We start from the raw sequence: 26,731 nt of genomic DNA on the forward strand, positions 1-26,731 counted from the left end.
TAGTTCTTTGATTTTCATAAAATGAATAAAATAGCTATACATTCAAAGATCTGGCTATATATATACAATATAAATAGGATAAAAAAAATTTATCTATCCTTCGAAATAATGTTTAAATTTATTATGAAAATTAGAACCGGAAACACCAAGCTTTACTTCTAAACTCTGAATCAACAGCTTCCGGTTTTCCTCTTGACTTGACTCTCCTGTAGTTCCAGTTCGGTTTCGGCTTGAACTTCATGTGTTAAACTCCTGACCACCCATTTTTAGGAGATCATGAGGTTTGGGCGACGGACAGCGCGAAAACAGACTATGTCCGTTTTCTCAACGTGTTGCTTGGGATTTACAGATTTTAAAAGTCGTCAATTCATTCTTTAGTTGACGTCGAATGAGGCTAGTAGGACCGACCAACACGCAACTTTGAGCCCCAGCGCCAGTCGTTGGTGGAGCGGAGAGTCGTCTTCGTACCTCGCCGTACGAAGAACCCTCATATAAATTAGGTTTTACATGTTATAATCTGACTTAGTTATGTATACCGGGACAATGCTTAAGGTATGCCTGCGGAAAGCTCTCTGGCCGACTGTACAGAAGTTACCGTCGGGACTGAGGCAGTCTCCAGCAGCGGCGGTTGTGGCGCTGAGACTCCCGGGGACAACGCGACACTCGCCGTGCTGCTGGATGGGAACACATGGGAGAAACGAGCCCAGGGAGACACTCAACTCTCCCAAAAGGGCCAAAGAGTTTATTTATCGCCTACACCCGAATGAGAGGACGTGTTTACTGCAGGAGCTTCAGATTTTCGAGTCCAAAGCAATCGCTCAAGGTAAGAAATGAACAGCTCGGGTTAAAGGTGCAACTCCATGACAAACTGAGATTTGATGGGAGGCCACAGGCTATTCGCAGGCAGTGCGCCAGTATTTATACTGCTCCCACATGAGTGAAGTCAAATGCTTTAGTTTATGCATTGTTGCACAGCAGGGTGCAAACTTTACCCATTGTTACTAAACTCTACAAGTCGGCAGGAAATTTTATTTAACCAATGTTTTTTTTTTTATTTGTGCTAAAGTTTAAATGAAATTCTATAAATTATAGAGGCTGCAATAAATCAGAAGATCAAGCCCTCATCTTACAATGAGTTGACATATTGATGTAAACGTGATAACATCAAGCGGTTGCTGTTGAACTTGCACTAATTTTAGTGGTACCCTTAAAGCAGAAGGGTTTGTTTCACACATAAACAGTAACCAGTCTGTCAATAAACTGCAAAGTTGGTACTGGAGGCCAAAAAGCTAAACTTAATTTAGCAGTAACACCAGCAGAAGAAGCATTCATACGTGTATTGATATGAAACAAAGTAAATTGCCTGTTGTAAATTGTAATTTTTCTCCAGCCCTGCTCCTCAAGACGCATTTCCCTGCATGTTTAACTTGGAGGGCATTGTGCCTTCAGGACCAGGGTTGATGTTAAATTATGGGCATATATCTAGACCTGGAGACATGGACCCACGGTGTGTCACTCCTGCTATTCCAGTCTGTCAGAAAGGTTGTTCATCCTGTACAGAAGTCCCAAAATAAAAAAAAAAGAAAAGAAAAATCATAAATAGTTATTTGTCTTGGTGTTCAGATTAAACTGAAAATAATCATCATGACATGACAATGGACTAAATACATAAATAATAAAACAAATACACATCTCTGTTTTAGAAAAGTAAAAACAATAAATGTCAATATCATACAGTTAAGTCCAAAATTATTCATACAGCAGGCAGGTTTAGGGAGAAAGTAGCCTTTTAATTTTAACAAGTTTTTTTTTCCCCCCAAAATGAAACTTAGGTACGTTTTGGAGTGGCTGACATAGGACTAATAGAAAACCTGTGAGAGGAGCTTAAGATTAGGGTGATGGCAAGGACACCTTACAATCTCAAAGACAAGGGCACATTGTCAAAATACCCCAGCAGTTATCAGAAGGGATAGATTGCTGCAGTGCCAATATATTTTCTTTTATTGACCATTATGAAACCTATAAGCAATTCTCAGTATAAATTTTTTAAAAATATGTTAAATTTCTTTTTTCAAAATTGATACCTGTGTTTATATGGTTTCATCATTAGAGGTGCACAGATATAAATTTGGCCTGATATCGAATGTCTAATAACCTTTCAACAGTGTAAAAAAATGACCATAGTGGTGACCTTGCTTTTCTACGCCAGCGAAGCACAACCCAGTCCTGGGCTGCATCACTATCACTACACGAATACCACATGAGCAACCCCCTTACTCTCCTGAAACTCCAAGATAAAAATAAACACTGCTATTAATATCAGCCAATAACAGTGTTCTATAAGTTTTACTTATAGGACTGATACCATTATGTTAAAAAATGACACTGGTGTTAATGCTGATAAATATTGCATCCATATTTATCCTCTGAGAGTAAAGTCGAGTTTATTTGTGTAGCACAATTCAGCAACAAGGCAGTTCTAAGTCCTTTATTACATAAAGACAACCTGATCCGTTTTACTAACAGAAACAAATTTATTTAAAAAAACAAATTGAATTCTGTCAGGGTTATGAATATTTCTGGAGTTACAGTATATAAAAATGTAAATATCACTGTGTTTCACTATGTAGACCTGAACATCCGATTGGTTAACCTGCAGAATGAGGACTCTACTGACAAATCATAGTTCCTACCCAAGTCTGACAATCAGCTGCTGATTGATTATGGCCTATTTAATTATATCTCGCAAATAAAGTCATTTATGAGACTAATTTAATTATACGTATTTAATAAATTATTTACTTGTTTCCATTTTAATTGGTTTTTGACACATATAAGTTGACATTTATTGATTTTTTTTTAATTGTGGCCCTTTGGAGTTCTATGCAAGAACATGTTTGTGAGGGGTGAAACCTGCAATCTTATACTCTCTTGTCCAAGCACTACAAGTCATTTATGGCCCATTTATGATGCGTTGCTCACCATTACAAAATCTTTGTGAGCTTTACTGCGCTTCTTGGCCGTTCTTTTCTATCCAGGATTTGTGCCAAGCTGTTCTCAGCTTCTTTCTTTTCTGGCTCACAAATTGCTCTACATGGAACAAGCGAAGAATGCTGATGCTCATCCCCTCCTGCTTTGGAACTCGAATATGTTGTTTTCACTACAGTAATCTGTTTACTCAGTCATAAGACCAGCTCTATTTCAAGACTGTGGAAGTTGGTAGAAACATTGACTGTTTTGTGAAGTCATTGCTGGTTTCATTTGATCTTGAGGCAATTTGTCTCAAGACCAGAGTGACTCATCATAATGTCCAAAACACTAAAACCATCTTCTGAGTCAGTAGTACAAAACTTCAGGGAAATCTGCATGTTCTTTGCTTGGAAAAAAGTCATGATTTTTATCTCTATGTGTTGGTCTATGCCATATGGATTTCAGATGTGCTCTGTGTTGCTGATACTAATCAGTTTTACACTTGACAAACCTGCCAGTTATGGAGAATCTCAATTGAACTCATCAGTTTTTTCTAATCTTTAATAACTTTTGTTGAGTCGTGTGTTTTTCTTGCTATATTGTATTGCCCAAAATCTAACGTCTTATTCAAAAAGTCATATAATACTGAAACTGTTGCAGATGTGTTGTTTTAACTGAAAGAGATAAAGTTGTACCTCCTGACTGTCTTTATCCTTTTATTTTGCACAAGACAGCTAATTATTACCGTGCACCCAAGCTGCTCATTAAGGCGACGAAAATTCAGCTTTTTCTTTAGCTAATGTATTCCTTTTCCACCTGGTTATTTATCTACTGCCCAGTGAATAACAGGGTTTTCTTTTACACATTGATGAACCAAGGACAGAAGCTTGTGTGTTCAATCTGAAAGACATCTTTGATGTTTCCTCAGAGACTGTTTTAATTACCCAGAGACCCAGCATTATGTTTTGTACTCGTATTGTTTTAGGGTTGACTCATAAGTGAACCCAATGAACCTTGCTACTCTCCTCCTCACCCATTTATTTAATTTCCTTGGGGGATCAATAAAGTGTTTTTGAATTGAATTATTTTGGTAACACATTTATTTTTTTATTTTTTATTTTTGCAGAGAGTGTTGTGTAAGACATTTCATATCAAAGCAATTTCTACATGAAGAATTAAAAACAATACATATATTTGGCTGAAAATGTTTTTTAATAAGTTTCCCAAAGTGGAAAAAAAAGCAAATGAATTAATATAAGCATTAGATTGATTTTCCCTGTCTCGAGTCCCTAGAAAGTCAACACAGAAGGTCACAATGTTTTGGCATTTCATGATTTGTAAAGCAGTAAATGTCAAACTGGCAAAAGGAGCCCCTTTAGAGACAGCTTGACCCAAACAATAGCAAATTACTTCTTAGACATTGAACTCTTACATTAGAAATTTGGCACCGACGATATGTTGTCCATGCCGATGATGCACTACCAATTTGACAGCGCTGACATAAAATGACAGTTTCACCACAAACAACGCCGATCAATGATTGACTAGTTAGTACTGAAAAAAATGGTCTGTCAAAACTGAGTAAAAGGATTCATTCCAAACCAGTGCCTCTACCATTATACTTATTAAAAACCTGCGTGTGTAAGCAATATCAGTGTTGTAAAATACTATTTGAAATGCAATAATATTTGCCAACATACACTGGACCCCTCCCTATTTGTGGTTAAGTATTCACAGACATTTCTATGAAACATAAGTTGAAATTATTTACAAAATGTTTGTATTTTTTTGGCAGACCATTTCTAAAATATTGGGGAAAAACATGTAGCTTGAGAAGCTGAAATACTTTGGCACAATGCTACTTGACATGCCAATCAGCGTAAATCAGCCAATCTAGGAGTGTCATCTGTTTTTCTTGGTGCTTATTGTATTCTCAATAATACTTACTAAATCAATAATGGATTTAAGAAAAAAAAAAACTGTTGCTGTTGGCTTCTGTGGTAAGGCTACATTTAGTGTTTCAAGTTCCATTTCAAACACAGCAGAAATGGAGAGGAGTGATGTAAATGTGGCATTATCAGGACTGATAACATCATACATTTGTACTTCACATCATGGAGTCATCACCCACACATTTGGGCCCATGATTTTGAATCTTTAATTTGAGTGACTGCGAACATTTTAAGAAAAAATTGGCCTGGAAGTGAATGAGATTTCTTTATGTTTATAATACTGACTTATCTTCTTTGCTCCGTTTTACTGTGTTATTGTGCAGTATCATTAACTATAGCAGTACATCATGCTGCTGCACTGTCCAATGTTTTAATTAGACCGTGTAGCTGAGTAGAGAAAGACGTTGGCGCTGAACGTCTGTGCTAATAAGCAACTTCAACCCCTTAACTCTAACAACTAATGAGCTAAATGCCACCCAGGAGCAGCGAGGAGGGTGAAAGTGTTTACTTCAGAGCTTCAAAACATTTCTGACACGGTACTTACTAAATTACAATAAATATACATTTTGGGCATTTTGTAAACTTCTTTAATGCATTCAATTGGCTTGACTATCTTGCAATCAGTTTGGATGTAACAAAAACTCTAACAAAACAAATCACAGCTTCAGAGAGATTTTTTTAGTACAATTTATGGTTAAAATGCAGCAAACAAAGATGTGTTCATGTTTACCTGGAGCATCATTAATATTAGCCACCGAGTCTGTTGTCAAGTTATATGGTGACAGACCAGCTGTGACTGAGTTGGAGCTGCAGTTAGGAAAAAACATCTGGAGAAAAAGAATCTCTTGAGAGTCTCTTTTCCTTTCTACCCCACATGTAAATTCATATTGTAAATTCATGCTTTTGTTGTTTCATAAATCTAAAGCTCTCTAAGTAAATCAGTGTTTAGCATAATGTAGTTCAGCTTTCACTTGTCAAATTAGCTGTGCTTTTTAGCTAGAGTTTTTCAATTACAGTTCAGATTACTTAAAAAGCAGTTGCTAATGCTAGTCGGTAGCAGTTCATTAAAAAAAAAAGTTGTTTGCGGCAGCTCTTAAAAAATTTTGTCTGTTCTTATTTTGTGTTTCTACCGGGTATGAAGAGTCTGCAACTAATATAATTTGAAAGGATGTTGCCATCATCGTTCTCCAGCCGACAATGATCTTTGTTTGTGGACGCCATCACTGCAACAGGGGAACGATTAAGAAAATACTTCCTGTCATTGGGCGCTCTTAATGAGAAGTTAGACTGATGCAGCAGTTAGACAGACCTCCGTTTGGGAAGAAATATTATTTTGTCTTGATGTCCCTAGATCTTGTTCCATGACATCTCGTTAAAGCTGTTGTCCAAACCTCCTAATTCCTGTCAGAAGTCTGAAGGAAGTGTCGCTTTGCTGGGTGAAATACTTTGACTGATTCACCAGAACGATTGCAGTGAAAATGACCCTTGAGCTTAAAGTCAGCTTCATTCAAATTAAAAGGTTAGTATACAGTATCTGTGTTGTTTACCACTGAGCTTCTGTCTTTTTCTGTTTCTGCTCCAGCTTGACAAGATGTCCCACTGAGTCCAATTAAAATGCACTATCACTGTGGAAATCTGCAATTGCTCATGCTGCTTTGACATATGGGCAGCGGTCACACTGCTGGGTTTTAATGTAGATAATGATGCTTTAGAATATTCCCGTTAAGGCAGCTCGGGTGGCATCACAAGGGATTTTAGGTTATGAATAGGACTTTACTTCACTGGTAAAAGGTTATTATTAAGGGCTAATGTAAAGTCAAACTGTGCTGCTATGAAGAGAGAATTTCACCTAATGCAGAGACAGACTACACAGACATACAATAAACAAGATGCAACAGTGGAGTACGTTACTGGTGCCTGTGGCTGGTTACTGATGCAACAAATGTGCCATGAGTGCAAGGGTATTTCGCCTTTCTGTTTCTGCTGGCAGAGATGGGCACCATATTCAGTTGTTCCACATATTTTTTTGAATTTGCTGCAGTTGGTTTATCTGCTATTTTGACACTGTTGAAAAAATAACTTCTGATTTACTATGGCAATCAACTGGGAATCATTTTGTTCCTACATATAGCTACAGGTTGACATAAATCTCTAGTTATGTAATGTCAAAACAACGCTGGAATCAGAAGTTCCCTGAGAAAATCCTGAAATCTAACATCTGTGTATAAACTTCAGCACTCTTTCAAGCAACAAAAAGTCTCCAGTGCTTGTATTATTTAAATAAACTCCACATTTCCATGAAATGCTCATGCAAATCGGCTCGTCTTCTTCCCACCTCTCACCTGGAGCCTTCCTCACTCGTTACATAAGCCTTCCTCCTGATAGCCAACCCTGAAATGTTAACTATTCCCTCTGAGATGATGGGGTCTTAACATTAGGAAAAAAACAAAACGGGTTGAATTGTTTTATTTATATTCATCTGCAGCTCTGAAAATACAATTGTTTGTGGTTTGATGCAGTGGATGTTCATCTACAATAGAGAACAGTGTTTATTTTTTTCCTAGCCATTCATGTCACCAAAAATATAGAAGTATGGCGCTACAAAAATATTTGTCATCATTGTCTGTAATCTGAGGCTGAATGGTGGAATCTGAAATTAACAAAGTGACTTCCCAAAGGAAACTATTTCCTGCACTCACCAGTCTGCAGCTTACAGACACAGCAGTCCTCAGCAGCAGAGGTTTATGCTGCAGCAAGATGTTGGCCAATACCGGTAATATACTGAACATGGCCTTGGGTTTTGTGTTTGAGAGAGAATTGCTTTTTTTTTTTTTGAGAGAGAGGGGATGTAGGGGGGACCTTTTATGATGAAACCAAAGCTCTTTAAATTTGAACTGCTCAGAGACTGGAGCTTTCAAGTATTCAGGAATAGTTTTGAACTTTTCTTATGTGAAACTTGTGTGATATATTTTATATATCAAAACTCCTATTTGAATTTTATTCATCTTTTTATACAATTGCAATGAGTTGTAAACAAGAATATGTTAGGTTTTAGGGTGTATTCACAGCACCCATGTTTAGTCTGCTTTTTGGTCTATTACCAACAACTAAAGAGAATTCCTACAACGACTAAAATCTGCCGCCACCCCATTGTTGTTTACATTTTGTGAAGAAGGAAGTTGTGTTCAGTGCTTCTGGTTTTCATGTTGTTTCCTTCATTGTTTTCTTGGTCCAGCATGACCACATGCAACATGTTGAGCATATCTTTCAAAGCATTTGGTTTGTTTGACAGATGTTGCAAATGTTGCAATTTTGGTCCCCAGTTGAATTTAGTCTACTTGACTATCATGTGTGAACATACCCTTACTGTGCATTGTAGCTCTTGATTCAGGTGCAAGAAAAATGCCCCTTCTCCATTGTCAAGTCTCACACTAGCTGGTTAATGTTTGGTTTTGCTCTAGCCAAGTCGGGTGTGTCTCCACTAGGGGGAGGATAAACAGAAAGAACTGTCAGAAATTGTTTGAGTGTAGATCATGCCTACAGTTATGTCCACAAATATATCTCAAACCTTTATAGAAAAGGTTCTTCGAGTACAGTAGTTACAAAAGTTTTACTACAGAATGGCACAGAATAATAGTGTTGGCATATCATCACATTTTAAGATTTATTGATATTCATTGATTCGTTCAAGGAACAAACGGAGGTAAAAATTTTTAAACAAGAAAGCAAAACTCCAAAACATACCGTCAGGTTTTTGGGGTGTGCAAACATGATCAACTGAAGTTCATCATTATCACAAAGCTTATCACTATACTTTTGTTTCACGGTTGCGGTAGATAATATAAATGGTTGGATTAGGTGGATAATTATAGCTTTTCAGGCTTTCAGGTTAATGAAGGCTTACTTTTTAAACATTTGGTAGGAATGAGGGCAGACTGTCTAAGAGCTTGTAGCAGACGGTCAAATCAATAAAGTATCTTTACTCTTCCTGTCTGCTTTTATTAATTCCAAGCAGGAACATTTCAGTGAAAATAATCCCAGATCAGAGTGAGGCTACATCTAATTAAAGCCACTAAAAGAAAAGGATTAGATGTTTCTGTAGCAGTCATCGAACCGTTCAGTTTATTTCGGTTAGCGTTAGCTCATGGCTGGATCTTTCTGGACTGGTGCTGGGCTCTCATCAGAGCAGTTCGGGAGCCTCAGGCAGTTTCTCCCGCACTGCCTGTCATGCCAACAGAAAAGGCTGGACGACATGCTCAAAACATTTCCCACTGAAAACCCTGACATTTATCCTTGATGTTGGGAGGAATAAGAAATCAGCTGGCTCTTAGCTGATAAAGTTTCAGTTTGAGATCCAAACTTTATATTTATGACTGTTAAATTATCAGAGTGGGCTGTGTGTTGAGATCTTTTCTCTCCTACAGCGAACATTAAACTTGTGTTTTTGTCACAACACTATTGGTAATTCTTGTTATTGTAGCAGGTATAACACCAAGCCTGCTGTCACTGCAGTATGCTTTCAGCCTTTCACTCACAATATGGTGCCAACACACTGTGGCAAGCTTGTCAATCTCATCTCATCCTGTAGTACCAACACTGAGCGGGGCTTTGAACGTAGCACTGATTTCCTCAGAGATTTGAGATAGATAGACACTTTCTTTAGGGAAAGCAGTTTGAAGGTGCTGACTGCCAGCTAGGAAGTTTGAAAAGGTGCTGATCGGCAGATAAATTAGGTCTTTTTTTTTTTTTTTTTTTTTCTAAAAAACCCCCTCAGCTGCATCGTGAGGCCGGTTGTGGAGCCTGCCTGGCCGGCCACAGCGTGATGTCGCTTTGAACTGAGCAGAAAGTGCTGCCTCATGCTGGGGGATTGAGATGAATTTCCAGAGATGCACCACAATACTTGACAAGTGCACAAACAGTCAGTAGATTGTAGAATAACAGGGTTAAAATGGGAACTGTGGAGAGAACCGGAGTTGATGCCTTGACCTAACAAGTGCTTTTACACTAGGTGTGTTATTTCTCCCCAAAGTGGTCACCTGAAGTATTCACACTTTAAAACATGCAGGGCAATTACATGGCAAACAGCATCCAATCAAAATGCTTTGCACCATTTTCAAAACTCTGAAATGTAATGGGTTTTTTGATTGGTTAAATACAAACTAAAAAAACAAAAACAAAACATGCTCCAAACATAAGATTTCTGATTAAAAAGCATCTTTTTATTTTGAAATCACCCTTCCCATCAGAGAGTTTAGAAAGGTAAAGTGTTATTTCTGACTTAATTCTTTTGCATATGTCCAGGTAATTCTGATAAGCTTGCTCTAAAAGTTGTGTTTACCTTGTGTTTTCGAGCTGTTGTTGCGGTTAAGAAACCAACTGTTCAGAATTGTAAAGCATTCATAAGAATGCTGGTTATTTATGCATTTATCAGCAAGGTTGTTGAAAAATCTGTTTTAATAGTTCAGTGCCTCTTTAGCAATCAGGAAACATTTTTTTTGCAATATTACTGAATTGTATTGCTTATATTAGTCTAGATTTCCGACAGAACCTTACATCGATTCTGTATCATTATCTGATACTCTTAGTCTTGTTGCTGCAGGAAGTCCAGCAGTACCTGAGATCTCAGTTTTGTGCTGAACTAGAAACAAACTAGAAATCCTAAAGGAATATTCTTAATTGCTGGCACTAGCTAGACTCTGTCCTTTGTTGTTTTTGCAGACATCTGTGCTTTTCTCTTACTCAGCCCATAAGCACTACTGTGTTCTCCCTGTTGTTTGGCAGGCCGCTGAGGCATTTTCCCACTGGAGCTTCTCCTTCTAAATAGCTTTTAACTTCTAAGGAGAGAGAATGTATGACACTACATTACAGACCTCAGCCGTTGTTATATTATTGATGAAGTTCTTATTGTTCTGTAAAGAAAATAAAAAAACCCTATACATCAACACTCATAAGCAAACCTTTCTGCACTCTTTAGCAATCTTTAGATTCAGTTTAATATCTTCAAAAATCCCAAAGGTGTGCAGGAAGTTAACATGTCCATATTGATTTCAGTGCCAACAAGTTATTTACCATTTTTAATCTGGAATTTTGATTTTTATAGAATTTTGACTTTCCAAAATTCAATCAAATTTTGATTGAATTTTTGATTGAACTTGACCTTCTGGTCAAGTTACTTGTATAGTAATTAGTAATACATCCGAGATATTAAATTTGGCCATTTTTTCTCTGAATCGGCTAAGTCTCCTGGCAGAACCGGCAGGGCAACCTAAAATTGGCATTGACTTAGAAAGGTTGATTGGTGCTTTATGAATAATGAAATTCTGCTGATATGTCTTTTTTTTCTTATTATACTGAAGATCACCACACTGCATTTAATTCTCAAGACTAATAATTTTTTATTCAGTAATTCTGATATTAATTTTGTAATTACCATGTTCAGCTGTAGATATTGAGGTAGCTCCTTTAATTAAAAATAATAAATTCCTGCTCAGTTTTGTTATAAGGAGATGTCTAACCTTATGTTCAAATGAAGCATAAAATATACAATCATATTGCACTACTGTGTCAAGAAACTGCAAATCCACGGATCATCTATTATAATTAAAAGCATAATTTGTATTCAGAGCACAAATGTCCGCAAAATCTCTTATTCGATGGCACATTTAATTAGGCCGACTCATATTTCTGTGTCAACATTCATCACAACGTGAAATCTGGTGTCTCAAAAGGGACACTCTTATCTTTGAATTCATTTTAGAAAGATGATATAAAATATCATTGTGAGAGGCAGAGGTGGGTTTGGCAGATGGTGGCTCATCTTCTTTATTTGTGTGTGACATGAAGACACTTGATGGGATCATCTCTCCTCTGCATTCTCCATATTTCTCCTTAATCTTATTACACCCGTGAACAATCAAGCAAATTGGGTCTGTCAACTGTTTTAGTTTTGGTTTTAGAAATTCAAAGGGGTTTCGTTCTAATTCAGGTTGAGAGTTGCTGAAACATTTTAATAAAGAAATTAACCCTTATCAAGCCTGCTTTCTCTGTAGTTTGTTTTTAGACTCTCTTGCCTGATTTGTTTTAACTTAATTACACAGCAGTGGACCATGTTTCTCGTAAGCATCATTTGTTTTATTAAAAAGACACAGTTACACATTATTTTTACCATAAATAAAGTTATACTAACTCAATATGCTTTTTGCAGGAATATTATAGTTCATTCCCTGGGTTAACAGTAAAGTTCAAATTACAGAAAATTAGTGACAATGTTTTTCCACAGACTGTAATGTATGAACTTAAAATGTTCTGAAAAGCAAAGGCAATTATTTTTTTTTTCCACAGTTGAGTAACTTTAATTAGTGTCGGATGCCTTCAGTGGTTCAGATTTCAGTGTTGAACCTTTTGCTGCTGATGAAATGGTATTGTTGTCCTTCAAAATCTTTCTAAATGCAGCACAGGGTGATTATAATTGCTAAATGCATGTTGGCATTACGATTATGAATGAATTTGTTTAGGCATCGGCTGTTAATAACTGCGCTAATGTTGTATTCAAATATTCAGATTTATTCGCAGAAAGATCCTGCTTGTTGTTGTCTGATCATCAGGTTGGCCTTATGCTGCAGAAGCTGGTCCACCGTTGTTAATCAGCAGCGTGAAAACAGACGGATGAGGAAGCATCTGCAGCCGTCTAAATATGTACACACATTCAGACTGTTTGATTTCATTTCACACTGACATACGAACTGTGTTTGACACACACAGCTGTCAGAGCTTTATGAGCTAGTCTCCATTAGCAGGGTACAACTCTTCTTTACGTTACTGCTGCTGTTGCATAAAGTGCTTTGATATTTATTTTTCAGTCAGGTCTATTTCTGGACGTTTGTCCCAGGAGTCACAGTGTTTGTATTCACACTGAACTCATTAGTAAGTCGGATTCAGAAAGGCAGAAAATGGGTTATTCCCAGTAGGTGACTAGATATTTACAGCACTGCTTAGGAAATGAATAGTGTAAGAATCAACAGGCGTATTTCAAATGTGTGAAGTTTATTTGTATAAAAACCGACTATTGCGCCGAACACAAATGATAAAAAGGATGTTATGTAGCATCCTATGTAACAAGATATGTAACATCCTTTTTAGAAGAGCTGACTTTTTGTAACAGAAAACTCAGCTACAGGAACTTATTAAAGCACAGTGATGTATTTAAAAACGATTACTTGCAACTTTTATTAAGATTTTATATCTTTGGACATTTTTAGTCATGAAAGCACAGTAGGCTATATTAACAGGACTCATCATTCAAGATTACTGCATCCTCAGGAGAGCCTGTTAGGAGGCTGGATGATCATTGTGCCAAATTACATGAATGTTAATCCATTATTACTGTAACTCATTCACTGGGATTTTAGTGATGTTTATGTTTGCTGTTGTGATGGTTCCTTTATATTTTTTCTTTAACTGAAAGTTCCAAGTTGGCCTAAAATATACTAGTCAGTCCATCTAGACCACTTTTTGCAAATATCCACTTCTTCATCACTTCAGATAAATGTTTAAAACCAAAGGTGTTAAGCAACATAACTTTGCCAGCTGGAGGGATACCAAAAAAGGAGAGATTTTTCTTTGTTTAGGAAAAAAGTTTAGAAAAATATGACCAAAAAGAAGAACAAAAAAACAAACAAAAACAAAACAGATGGTGTGTTTGGGCTTTAAGCCAGATTTATAATACTGTATGTTGTGATTTCTTGTGTAGTTTAACAAATTAATAAATAATACCAATGATTTTTTTTTTTTTTAAGAGTCTAAGAAGATACTCTCCCCGCACCATTTATAATCAGACATTTCAGTGAAACACCGGCTGTCCTAAAGAGATTTGCCCTTTCATTCCCACAATGCTTACAAACTGTCCAGCATTAGAATCATTTATGGTCCCATAAGTTATTGTGTTTCTAAATGAACTCAAATTAGCATTTTATATTCTCAGTATACAAAGTGACGCCATGAGATATGTCACTTTGGTAAAGCAAGTGTTGTGTTGTCTTCACTGCTGCTTAGGAGAAATTTGCATTATGATAGACTATAAATATTTTATTATAAGGGCTTGTGATTTTATCTGTATGGACTAAAGATTATTTCCTCAGTTCTTCAGTCCTGCTTTACAGATGGAACTGGTTCGTGGTCTGACTACTCTGCAGAACAGCATGTTTGTCTGATTTCATGGACCAGCAGTTGGGATTAATTTGTTATATACTGTACTTATTTTTTGTATGTATTTTTAAAATGCAAAAAACACCTATATTTACTTTAAGGTACTATAACCTAATTTATTTATGTGATGGCATCTAAAAGACTTTCCAAATTAAATGTATTTTTTGTTTTCATGTCAAGAGTTTTGCAAACAAGTGGAATTGAAATTCTTAAAGAACACAACCTATCTGGAACATGTATATATAACGTGTCTATATAATACTTGCATGATATCAAGCCTTTTAGTTAAGTTTTCTGAGTGTTTGTTGTGATGTTTTCTTGGCTGTTTAATGATGATTTTGCAGCTGATGAGCTATATTTACTGTCTCTTCCACGTTTCTTCCCCTGCTCCTAGCCAGCAATGGTTCAGTTCAAGGAGGGGCATTTGTTGCTTAGCAACTTGAGGTTCAAGCTGAGTTGTATGTAGGGCATTATATTCTTGTGTGAATGTGAAAGGCTTATTTCTTAAAGAATGAGTTGGTCAGAGGTAGAAAACTTAGATTTGTTATATAAAGTGTGTTTATTGCCTGAAGCAGAAAACTGTGTTGTTGGTTTTTTTCAATTGTAGTTTTATTTGAGAAGAATAAGATGAAAACAACGACCACATATGAGCTGTAGCTTCACTCTGAGAACACATCAGCCTCATAGAACATATGACTATTAAAAATAAAGAAAAAGAAAAATCTAAGATTAGATCTGCTATAATGAGTTGAATTGAAAACTCTTTGCTTAGTTTTGATTCCTTTTGAATATTTGCCATGGATACCTCTGTCTCTTCTTATAATTTCCATCCTAATTTTTATAGCCATCCATCTGATGATGCCATCACTTCCCGAATAAAGATTTTTGTCGCTCTTTGCCCTGCCAAGATACATTATCGTCGTCCTGAAAACAAGCCATTTTCCATTAATAAAATGAGGAAAGGCTTCAGAATTTATATGGCCACCTGCAGGCGTAATGATTGTAATCTTCCCCGGTTCTTCAGCTGACGGGTAAACCCTTATCCTTATTAACTGCAGAAATTTTCTCATCTCCTCCACTCAGTCATCTTTATGACTTATTGCTATTCCACCAAGCAAAGGTTCTGGTGCATTTTTTGTCCTGGTTATTCTTTACTGAAATATGAATTTGTTGCATTTCTGTATGAAAAAACAATTTTCTGAAGACAGTTTATTATAGTTTGCTTAGAAACTTTATTATTTTTCTGGTGACGTTTTTACTCATTTAGAGGGACAGTGCCAGGTATATTTATCAGCATCTGAGGTAGAGATGAAATAAAAACCTGTTCTGTGAGGTTATTGCAGCAGCATAACATCACACTGAAAGAAATAAAAAAAACTCCTACCTTTGATACAAGAACATTTATTTAGTGAACTGGAAAATCGTAATAAGTAAAATAAGTAATTAATTTTAACAAAAGTAGTGGACAAGTCTTTTAACTGTTGTTGACAGTTATATGCAAATTTTCATAAGGTGGCACATACACCAATGGTTTTACTGTAGGATTCAGGTTTCAAGGTTTTGTGAGTAAATTTCTGTTTAATTTACTATATGATGTGGTTGCAGGGCAACTGTCAATTTTCACTTTGCTGGTGTAGTTTCTGATGGGATTTCCTACACCACAGTCAGTTTAGGAGATTTGATACAATGTTTTCATTGGTTACCTGAATATTAATGGCATGACGTCAAATTTGTGCATGCTAGTTATATTTTGGGTCTGTTTCCCTAGTGAAACATTGTGGGTGCTTATTTTTGGTGGCCAAGATTTTAATCTCAAAGAAAAGGTGGAACATTGTGACGAACAAAAGAGAAACTGAAAGAAAAGACTTGAAAGAATGTGGGGTAAGAGTATGGACATCGTCATTTGCAGCATTAAGCAGTGGTATTGCATTGCATTTTTGTGAAATTGTGAAGTTCTGACCTTTACCCTGTTTTTTGTCATTTTTTTAAGTCAGAAAAAAACTTGAGGCTTATTTTCACATCTGAATATGTAGATATTGGCTTTGCAAAACACATTTAAAAATGAATTTTATGGTTTCATTCCAGATACTTTATCTTTAGGAAATAAAATCTCACCAAATACCAGTATATCAGTTTGAGTAAATTTTGTTTATTAATCCAAATTTTTTTCAGCTGACCATTGTAAATGATATTTTTGAACAGCAAGTCAATTTTTTTGTGAGCCCACCTGCCAATTTGAAAGCTTACATTGTTTCTGTGCAGCCACACTGACATGACGGTTTCAAACTAACGAACGTTTTCTATATTTACTTGTTGTGAGTCTTGAGACAGCTGCAGCTGCTTCCTAATGCTGCTGACAGATGCTTTTTTTTCAAGGAAGGGAAAAGAGGAAATGTGTGCCCAAAGAAATGTTTGGAGCCAGATTTATTATTTATTTATAACTTAAATTATGTTTCAATTTATTTGAAAACAAATTAAAAAAAAAAATAAAAATAAAAAAACGTGGCCCATTTCTTAAAAGAAACCTCGTCCTTTGAATAGAGCTGTGTTATTATACCTTCTGTATTCCAGCTGCCTCATTAATGCAGCAACACAACCTTCTCCCTGTCTGAACTCTTGGCCTAACTCTGCTTTATTTTCACCAAAACGTGGTGAAACATATGAAGAGTATGAACTCTTAGAGGTCTTAAAGTGATGAACTCAGCAGATTATTCTGCACCTTTCATTGACTTTTCCTTCTAATCGGTCTTTAACTCTGGTCGCAGTCTGACACATTTCTGATGAGTCATTTCAGTGACACCGCACAATGAATTATCCAAGAGTTTAACCATCAGTTGTCTCTTTGATTTTTATATTAAAAATGCTTGATTCACGCTTTAGTTTCAGTTAACTTTTCAAGTGACACGAATGTTTGTATCTTTTGTTTTCTATCATAAAAAAAATAAGTGTGGTAATTGGTGTTAAAATTTAACAGAAACATTTTTCCTTTTTATTTCAAAGACGCATTGCCATGGAGACCGTACTATTTTTAGATTATAACTCTTGATCCAAAGCAGGATATCCTACAGATCACTTTCTCAGCTTTAATGGTGAGTCCAAGCAGTAACTTCTGCTGAGTAGCTCTGCAAAGAGTCAGTGGAAAGCATTGGAGGGTGTTCATTTTCAAACATATGAGTCAACTATTATGTGCAAACTGTGTCTGTGTTGCAGCAGCTTCCAACCGCAGCCGTTAATGAGAGAACTTCTGATGTTTCCTTTTTTTTCCCCCTCAGAGACTCTGGAGCCGTCGCCACCGACTGCAACCCAGATCAGATATGGTGAGGAATGAAGTCTGCCACACACACACACACACACACACACACACACACACATACTTACACACAGAGCCTGCTTGGTCTGTGCATCTTACAAGAAAAAAAAACCTTGCATATTGTAATTTAGCCATTAATGTTTCTCTGATGTCCACAGTTGAGCCTGGATGATTTCTTACAAGCTTAGTAGTTTGTATCTAATAAAAATTGACTGTGTTTATAAAGCAAGTGAAAGCAGTTTTTTATCTTTGAATAAGAACTTTAGTTCAATAAATGTCCTCAAAATCAAACTGCCATGAGACAGTTGAAGGACAGGAATGTTCCAAAATGTTAATTACCTGCTTCAGTACACTACGGGTTGAAGGCAGAAATATTAATGTTTCAAGTCCGTTTTTACATTCATCAAGGTTTTCAAGGTGTTTTAAAACGTAGCAAAGATGTGAAAGTGAAAGAATAGGTAACCATGGATAAGTGAGTGGACTAATTTTTCATCACGTTCAACATGAGAATAATTCCCTGCACAGGCAAGAAATTAAACACACACAGAAGAAGTAAAAGGCATTCTTCTCTTTGTATTTCTTTGAAAATCTGAAAGCTACCTTAATTGATAATACAAATGTAAAACAGAAAGTAGAGCTGAGTCAAGATTAAAAACATAAAGAAGCAGTGTTGTGGGCACAATATTGGTCTTGCCAGAAATATAGAAATTACCTCAGTAAAATTGGTGCCAGAATAATGCATTCTTGTTGCAGCAGCAGAACATGGATTCTGATCAAGCAGAAAATTCTAGAAACTGTTTAGACCCTCAACAGCCAACATCCCTCAGCACCGTTTTAGATGTGTTATGGTCACAACAGTATGTTCAGGTTGTTCAAGTTTCAGAAATAACCTTTTTAATGTTGATCTACTTCCTTTTTATGCAAAACCTCACAACTAATTTAACATAATTTGTTGTATTTCTGAAGATTTAATTTTAGGCCCTTTTTCCTTTCTGGTTCCAAATCCCATTTAGTTAACTTTTTAGAACATTTAGAACATCCTTTGAACAAACCGGACTAACTAGGGGGAACCTCCTGATTGTATTCGGTTGCTACATGAGTCACACAACCACATTTCCATACAGCAGATTATATTGGCCTGCTGGTATTAAAGTAAGCCAATATAATCCACTTATTGAGACTTAAAGATGGCTGATTTCTTCCGGTTTTTCTTCCTCTTGTTGGTTTTTAGTTTTATTCCACAACGCCGTCCCCTTCATCGGGTTTGGTTTCCTGGATAACGCCATCATGATTGCAGCAGTAAGTAAAGTTTTAAGAATTATTCTTTCACCATTAGTTGCTTGTAAGTCGAAGAAACTAACCTTGCATGGAAGTGTTATGTTTAGGTGGGAACAGTAACTCAGGAGGAATATTCAACCTCATTCTGTTGTGTTCTTTAGGGGACGCAGATTGAACTCTCCATCGGAGTCACTCTGGGGATCTCCACCATGGCTGGTAAGAACAGATCAAACAGCCTGCAGTAAAGTCCCATTATTATTTAAATTGACTCCTTATCTTACTGGTTGGCTCCTGGTGTCTTTAAGTAGTTGACACAGCAGATAATTATAAGTCATTTATCTAGCAAAATTCCAAACAGTCTCCCATCTTTTTATACCCAAGATAATATTTTTTTTTCATTAATGCTTTGCTATTTAAAGCCAAGTGTTGGGAAAAGGTATTTGGGAGGCTAATGTTAAAACAAACAATGTTCTCATCTAGGGCAGGTGATATTGCCAAAAAAATATCACAATATAGTAAAAAAAAAATGTCAGTGTAAATTCAGAAATTGTGAATTATTGTTTGTTTTTTTTTGTTGAATACTTTATATTAGTGAGTTTTGCAAATGAATAGAAGCAGCTAAATGTCTACTTATCTTATTTCATACACTTAACAAGTAAAATAAGATTATTTTTTAACTGAAAGTGAAATATAAAGTTCAGTAATTGCACATCTCTAACACAAATGATTTTATGCAGACTAGATCAATATGTAGTGTATTGGAGCTTTACTCCAATAGGATATGACTCTTGTCTTGGATTTATATAAAACTAATTTAAATTAACACAAAAGATGAGACTTGCTGGAAATGAACTGATGAAGCAGTTTTTGGTACAAAGTACCCTTTTAATGTGATTAAATATATACACCTCTCACAGATGGAAGCTGCAGTTCTCTCCAAACTTATTGACACTGTGTTTCCAACATCATAATGTTCTGAGCTACTAAAAAATTCTCATGCATTTCTTTTGTATTTTTTGTAGAAAATATTTAATAAACTAACAGGTTTGTCGCCTAGGTGGTCATTCTTGATAGGGGAGGAAGCAAGCATCAATCTGTAGACTTTACAAAATAAGAGCCTTACTTATTTTGGATTCAACCTGTTTAACCTGATGCCCTCAGGGAGGCGCTACAGATGCATCAAAACAAAACCAAACTCAAAAATTGCTTTCTCCTTAAAAGCAATTAACACCCTGACCTCTCACATGCACTAATTATATGGTGGTTGTATGTGTATGTGAGTATGCAAATGTAACTGATTTAATATTGTAAATATCAGCACATTAATGTTTATATTGTATATATTTCCTACAATGTTTGCACTATTTTGGAGCTGGCTTTAATCTTACTGTATATGTGTGCAGTGGCGAACAATAAATTCTAATTCTAAAAAACTAGAAAATGCAAAAATAACTGAAAGAAGAGCTGTGTGTCTCCTCCTTTTAAACCAGACTGTTAAAAAGTTGCCTTCTAGTACGCTGTTATTTGTCCTGCAGGATTTTATTACTTCTCAGAATTAGTTTAATCTCTTTCTTACACAATCTAGGCAGTCTCCTTGCCAGATACTGAGCTTCCTGGATGAGGTGAATATAATATCAGATATAAAAAAAAAGTCAGCCCTAAAAACCCTGCAGTCACTGCTTTAATCTAAGATGGAGTTTTTGCAGTAAATTTCATGGCCACAACCAGAGCCTCCATTTTCCATCCCAGCTGGCACAGAGAATCTTCGTTGCCAATACAGCTCAGGTGATGTCACCAGTAATCTAAATTTGCCCTGAACTGTTATTTCCCCTGATCTTGTTCCATTTTATTGCCACCTAGCTGACTGTCGTCATGGTGCCATTTCTGGGTCTCAGTTTGGGTCTTTATTATGCTGTGAAAACCATAAAGGCACTGGAGCTAGCCTTCTCCCTCTCTCCACTGCTAGACTACCCCGTTTCCATGGTTACTTAGCTCCTAATACCTCTGCAAAGTGCAAATCAGAGCCTGAAGACGGGCTTCAGATCAAATGCTCGTCTACGTTGCCTCCATCCATGCAGAACCTGCTTTTATATTTGTTTTGTCATCTCCCAGCCGGTCGAGCGATCAGCTTTCTTATTTAATCTGGAAAGAGACGGTTCCAGGTGTATGTCAGCGACCGTTTCTCCACTGTGGCCTTAACGCCGGTGAAACGAGGCGAGACAGGATTGCCGTCTCACCTCATCACCATCAGGAAGTTTTCTCTTTGAAGGGAATTCACATTGAAGTCGTCCATCTGGACATTTAAATCCTTCAGGGATGCCACTGCCTTTAACTTGGAATCATTGTGGACTTCAATGCCTCCAGAAATGTATTGAAGACAAACCAAATATACTTCTCACCCTGGCAGTTTTGATAAGCAAATGTAAACTCAGCCATATTCTCATCCACATTGTGAAAATGCAACATGTTTGTTATTCATAGCTGCTGTGTTTTGTTGATGTACATTGAGGAGAAATGTTTGAAAGCTGACAGTTAAACCTCAGAAACACAGGAGGAAGCAAAGTGACTTTCCAAAAGTGCTACTTAATCTATAAAACTCACCTTTCTCACCCTAAATCACTTTAAGCTTTCATTTTACTACCGTGATTTAGATTGTTTTTTCTATTCGTTTAGATATTCCAAGCTGTTTATGGCCAGTATAGCACAAAAAATGCAGGATATATTCAGTTTATCCTGTAAAGCGGTTCTCTGAACATGGATAAAGACTCCGGATTAGGCTAATTTCCCCAGTAAGATTTTAAGATTTTAATCAGCTGTTCACCGTGTCTGTGTGGCTGTTGATCCAGGTGAGGGCTTCAGGTGCAGCAGGGGAGGTGAGACTTATTTCCTCCAGCTTATCTCAGGAGCTGCTTTGGAGTTTTCAGGCTTAGAGTGACTGCAATCTGTTAGCCTGCTGTTAGATAATGGGGAAAAATAATGTATCAGCTAAGCAGAGTTTCTCTTAATTTAACCGCTAACAGATCCAAAATGATCTTGGACACAACCTATGTACCAGAAAGCTGATTACTATCAGGATTTCTGACTTTATTAAACTTCTGCTCCTTTTTGCATCAGAAAAGTCGGAGTTATTTGAGAGGTTGACACTTGATGTTGATTCCCTCCTGTACCAAATCTGAAATATTCCTCACTTCTAATGTTTTTTTTAATAAAGTGATCTAAACAGTGTCATTAATTATTCAGTAGGTTAGTGCAGAAATATTGCATAATCCCACATGAAGTTGAATTTTTTATTTATTTTTTTTCCTGAGTTGTTTCTTGATCTCCCTTAGAAATCAGCAGCAATCAAAGCGTTTCTCTTTCTTTGTGCAGCCGCTGCTCTGGGGAACCTGGTTTCAGATCTGGCAGGTCTTGGGTAAGCAGCATTCCAGCATCCTCCAAACACTCTTGTTACTTTAGAAACAGATGTCACATTTCATGAAGTTTAGTGCAGGTTGCAGCAGTGAAAGTTTATAGCGGCTCTAAATTATTGAGCTGTGTTATGTTTCTCCTTTTGTGGCGTGCTAATAGCTTTTTTTAGATTAAAAAGTCGAGTAGTTCTTCCAAACTAAATATGATTCTAGGTTTTCATTCATGGATAATTGCTCATTAGAGTTGTTTGTCTTGTTCTTACATTCCTAAGAGCAATTATTTCCTTCAAATTACAATCTTATTCACAAAACTTGTTTTTCCATTAGGCTTAATACTTAGAGGCTCAGTTGTCTTACTCCCTAGACAGGAGCCGTAAACTCAAAAGTAATATGTTAATTTCCTCCTTCAATATTTTGTGTAACTTATAAATAATTCCACGTTCGTTTTATGTTTGTTTTTTTTCTGGGCTGTCAGAAATGTGATTTTGTTGGAAATGATTATTACCTGTTATAATTGATATGTATCAGTCGGTCAATGAATCAAATTTTATTTGTACAGCATCTTTCAGCCACAAGGCATTTCAAAGTGTTTGACCTCATAAAAGCACATGTAACATGTATGTTTGCAGTCTGGCAGGTTATGTGGAGGCTCTGGCTTCCAGACTGGGGATGCAGGTTCCTGATCTGACACCCAAGCAGGCGGATATGTGGCAGACCAGGCTCAGCTCTCACATGGTGAGATGACTCAAAATCTTCACATTCTCATTGGTTTGCCGTCTCTCAGCAGAAAGGATCTGGGTAAATGTCTTAAGTCAAACCAGATGTACACAGTTTGCATAAAACTCTCAGTAACTGGAAAGCTCATTTTTTATATTCTTGGAAGGAATAAAATGTAAAAAAGATAAGTTTATGTCCAATATTTATTACACTTAAAGGCTTTTCTGGACTGTAGATTATGATAGTAATAATTTTCATACTCAAGTTGAATTAGTTTTGAAATTTTTTTCTGTCTGATGGTGCTAGACCGCTCACTGAAATAGAAAAAGGAAAAAACAAAGATATGCGGTTAAATCACCTGTCAGTGTAAGATCGTATCCTTGGAATATAAGACGTATCGGAGGATTAGCTAAAACAAGATGCTGAAAGAGAGGAAAAGGGAAACCTTTACCTAAAAAGCCTCCAGAGGCAGAAGAACGACACAACCAACACTCAGCAAAATCAACTGGCTGGATTTTTGTGGGAACAAATAAAAAAATAAAAAGCAGCATAGCATCCTATTTAGTGCACCCAAATAAGAACAGCAACCTCCAACTGATGCACCACCACTACCATGCTATGAATAATACATTTCACCCGAGTCACCCTGCTGTATAACTATATTATAACAGTAGTATTGTAATCGTGAAACATGTTTAAAATATCAACTCTCACCCGGCATATGAAAGACTTTGGTTTCGTCATTATGTCTAAAATGAACTCCTTCTCTGCTCCCTGCAGGGGAAAGCCATCGGCATCACCATCGGCTGTATTTTGGGAATGTTCCCGCTGCTTTTCCTGAGCGATGACGATGAGGAGGAGGAGAAGAAGAGCGGGGCAGAAGCACAGTGATGCAGCATCACACTCCTAATAATCCACCACATCTCTAACTGGATTCTGCTTCATGTCCACATTACAAAGGAGTATTTAACAATAGATTCCCTGTCAGGCGACTCAGGTGGCTTTCACAATCTGGCTCCTATTGAATACAAACACAGCAGTATTATGGAATAATTCTTTTTGATTCTTGCCATTTATTGATTTAGTTTGGATCGCATTTATTTATGCTCAGGAAAAATCGGTCTGCATCATGAGATCCTGCTCCTCATTGATTTTTCTATCAGCTCCTTCAAGATGGATTGTTGGCATTCAAAGAAACACTAAAGCAATTTTTAGTTCCCTCACTCCCCAGAGTCTGTTACCTTAAAACATCTTATTTTAACGCAACATGTTTATCATGAAAATGATTCAATCCTAGTTGTTTGATCACAGTGTACCTTCTTTAACGATTCTGAAAATTCCTGTCTTCATTTGATTGTTTTCATTTTAAAATGAATCAGATAAAAGCTAATGATGTCATGATGACCGTTAGGAGACTAGATTGCAGTTTTTATTTTCATCACATCAGTTACAGAACTTGATTCAGCTGATTTCTGTAAAGGAGAACCATAACATCCTTTTCAATTTATTTAAAAAAAAAGGAACTAGGTGGAACTAAATAGATTTTCTAGTTCGGTTTTTGATAACTGGTTTAGTTGCTGAACAACTCTAGAGGTTGTCTGGTGTGGTTAGCCTTTTTTCTGCATAGCCCTGACTTGCACAAAGTTGCTCAACTTTCTGCAAGAACTTGACATTCTTGACAAAAGCAACCAGAAAAGTCAATGAATGAGAAGCTTGTTAACACTAATCCATCTGGTGCCTTCACTTTAAGTTATGGTGTATATTAGAGATTGAGTAAAATATAGGCACAATTTAATACAAACTATATATATATGATTTAAGTACTTTTAGTTAAACCAGTAAAGCTGCAACTATTTCTATTTCAGATATGATTATATTAAAGTTGTATTTGTTTTTCTTATTGGTATTTTGATTTTGGTGCATGAGTATAAGGAAATAATAGATATATAGTCGTGTTACAATGTTGTGCAGGAAGGTTTACCTTTTTGTTATTCCACTTTCTATTGACTGACTCTAAGAACAAGCTGATTTTAGCTGATTCATTATTCGAGCTCACTAGCCTGCAGTCAGCTGCTTACCAGTTATGCTACTTGGAGTTTTACAACGGTCTTATTACATCAGATGTAGGACTGATTTAGTTTTGGGTTGAGACCTTTTTTGTTGTTTTCATGACTGGACATTCTTCCAAGCAGATTTCAGGGTTTCTTCAGTCAGGTAACTAGTGAGAAGCAACAAGTGGAGGAGGGGCAGTGTTTTGTAACTTTACTTTTGCGTCATACAAACGGGGAAAAACTGGTCATTCTTTCTATGCGTTTGGCATCTCTTTATCATGACTTTAGGATTTAGAGATAGATTTGAAAATGTAACTTTTTTTAAAAAAAACAATTCATAAATAATCATAACAATAACCAGCGCATGTCTGCTGAATGTATGCATCCCCAATAATAAGGAGAGCGCAGGCGATTTATTTCTCTTGTCCAGTTCCCAGTATGACATTGATGTTACGCAGTGAGATGATCTGATTTTATACTTATAAGAAATAAAAGAATCCAAGCAGGGAATATTCTCTTGCTTTTCTTGATTAAGCCTTTCTCTTTAAGTTTAACTTTTTTGTAAAAATTATTATTAATCAAGTGTTTGTCGCTCGAAAAGCACAAAAGCCTTCTGTGAAAGCCGCCTGAGTAGAAGCACTCACCTGGAACTGAGTCTTCCTTTTTCCAATTATTCCCCACAAAGGGAGGATCCGCAGCTAGATGTCGCATGGACTGAAACCGGTCAGTTCTCATTGTCAGTAGGTGCCGACTGAAAGCAACAGATTAACCCATTTTCATATTTATCATTTTATTTGTCAGCTCAACTATTATGACCTTTTTTCCACTCCAAATAACTAAATATAACGGCACATTTACATAATTTATTTTTGCCATGAATAGACACTTTATACTTTTGGAAAACTTCATCTCAAACACTATTTATTTGTAAAGATGATAATCAATAGTCACTGCAGATGAATATGAAAAGTCTTGTGCAACTCGAACCTTTGACAAAATAAAAAAGATGAAACAGATATAATGTCTGCTACCTCGAGGAGTAATGTTGTCGTTTCTGCATGAAGAGCTGATGTAGCTGCGTGTTCCTATTTATGTCAGGTATGTTTTACTTCTCAGTTTGATAAGAAAGGATCCTTGGAGGTTTTCTATGGCTTCATATTAGGAAACATTGAGTGGTAGGACACACTAATTAGAAACTGATTTTTTTTTTTCTTCTTGTTTTTAAGGTTGTTCTGTATCAGCTTGTTTTCTTTTGTGTTCGGCTCCTTTCTCTCCTACATGCGCTCAACTTGAGTCCCACCATCTATGTATTTTAGTTCTTTGGAAGTGATTACTGAGGAAGCTCCAGATGGTTGAGATTTTTATTTCCGAAAACATTTATGCAATGAAAAAAAACAAGAAAACGGCGCAGACATTTTTGCATCACCCCCTTTTTGTTTCTGTCTGTTTTCTTGATGTCTTGTACAACAACACATCAGCAGAACTTCAAGGTGCTAATAGTCAAAACTGCAAAAATGTTTTTCGTTCTTTGTTTTTTTTGTTCAGGCTTTTTATATGTTTAAGATGTTAGGAATGATGCCTGGATTTCAAACTACATATGCAGGTGTATTTCAGTTAATTAGAATATCATTGAATTTATTTCAGTAATTCCATCGGTTCTTGTTTTTTTTTTTTTTTTCTATGATTTTATGTTACAGTTAATGAAACCCCAAAGTTAATTAAGTTTCAACATTGCATAAGGACAATATGATTAAGGATAAGTAAGGATTTTTAGTGCAGTAATCCCAGCCTTTTGAAAAGCATACCTATATGCTGAATTGTATATCTTAATGCTTGGTCAAA

The 26,731-nt window shown here is 36.4% G+C and overlaps 1 protein-coding gene across 1 annotated transcript; it reads left to right on the forward strand.

The window, feature by feature from the left end:
- Nucleotides 1-168: 168 nt before the first annotated feature.
- tmem65 (transmembrane protein 65) lies at nt 169-26,284 on the forward strand. The gene is made up of 7 exons (XM_007569019.2): nt 169-823; nt 17,399-17,443; nt 18,668-18,735; nt 18,876-18,930; nt 22,084-22,126; nt 22,751-22,856; nt 23,619-26,284. Exons 1-7 carry the CDS (start codon nt 529-531, stop codon nt 23,727-23,729), a joined length of 723 nt encoding a protein of 240 aa, XP_007569081.1. The 5' UTR covers nt 169-528; the 3' UTR covers nt 23,730-26,284.
- Nucleotides 26,285-26,731: the final 447 nt, after the last annotated feature.

Source organism: Poecilia formosa, unplaced genomic scaffold (genome assembly GCF_000485575.1).
Source record: "Poecilia formosa unplaced genomic scaffold, Poecilia_formosa-5.1.2 Scaffold235, whole genome shotgun sequence".
NCBI classification, from domain to species: domain Eukaryota; kingdom Metazoa; phylum Chordata; class Actinopteri; order Cyprinodontiformes; family Poeciliidae; genus Poecilia; species Poecilia formosa.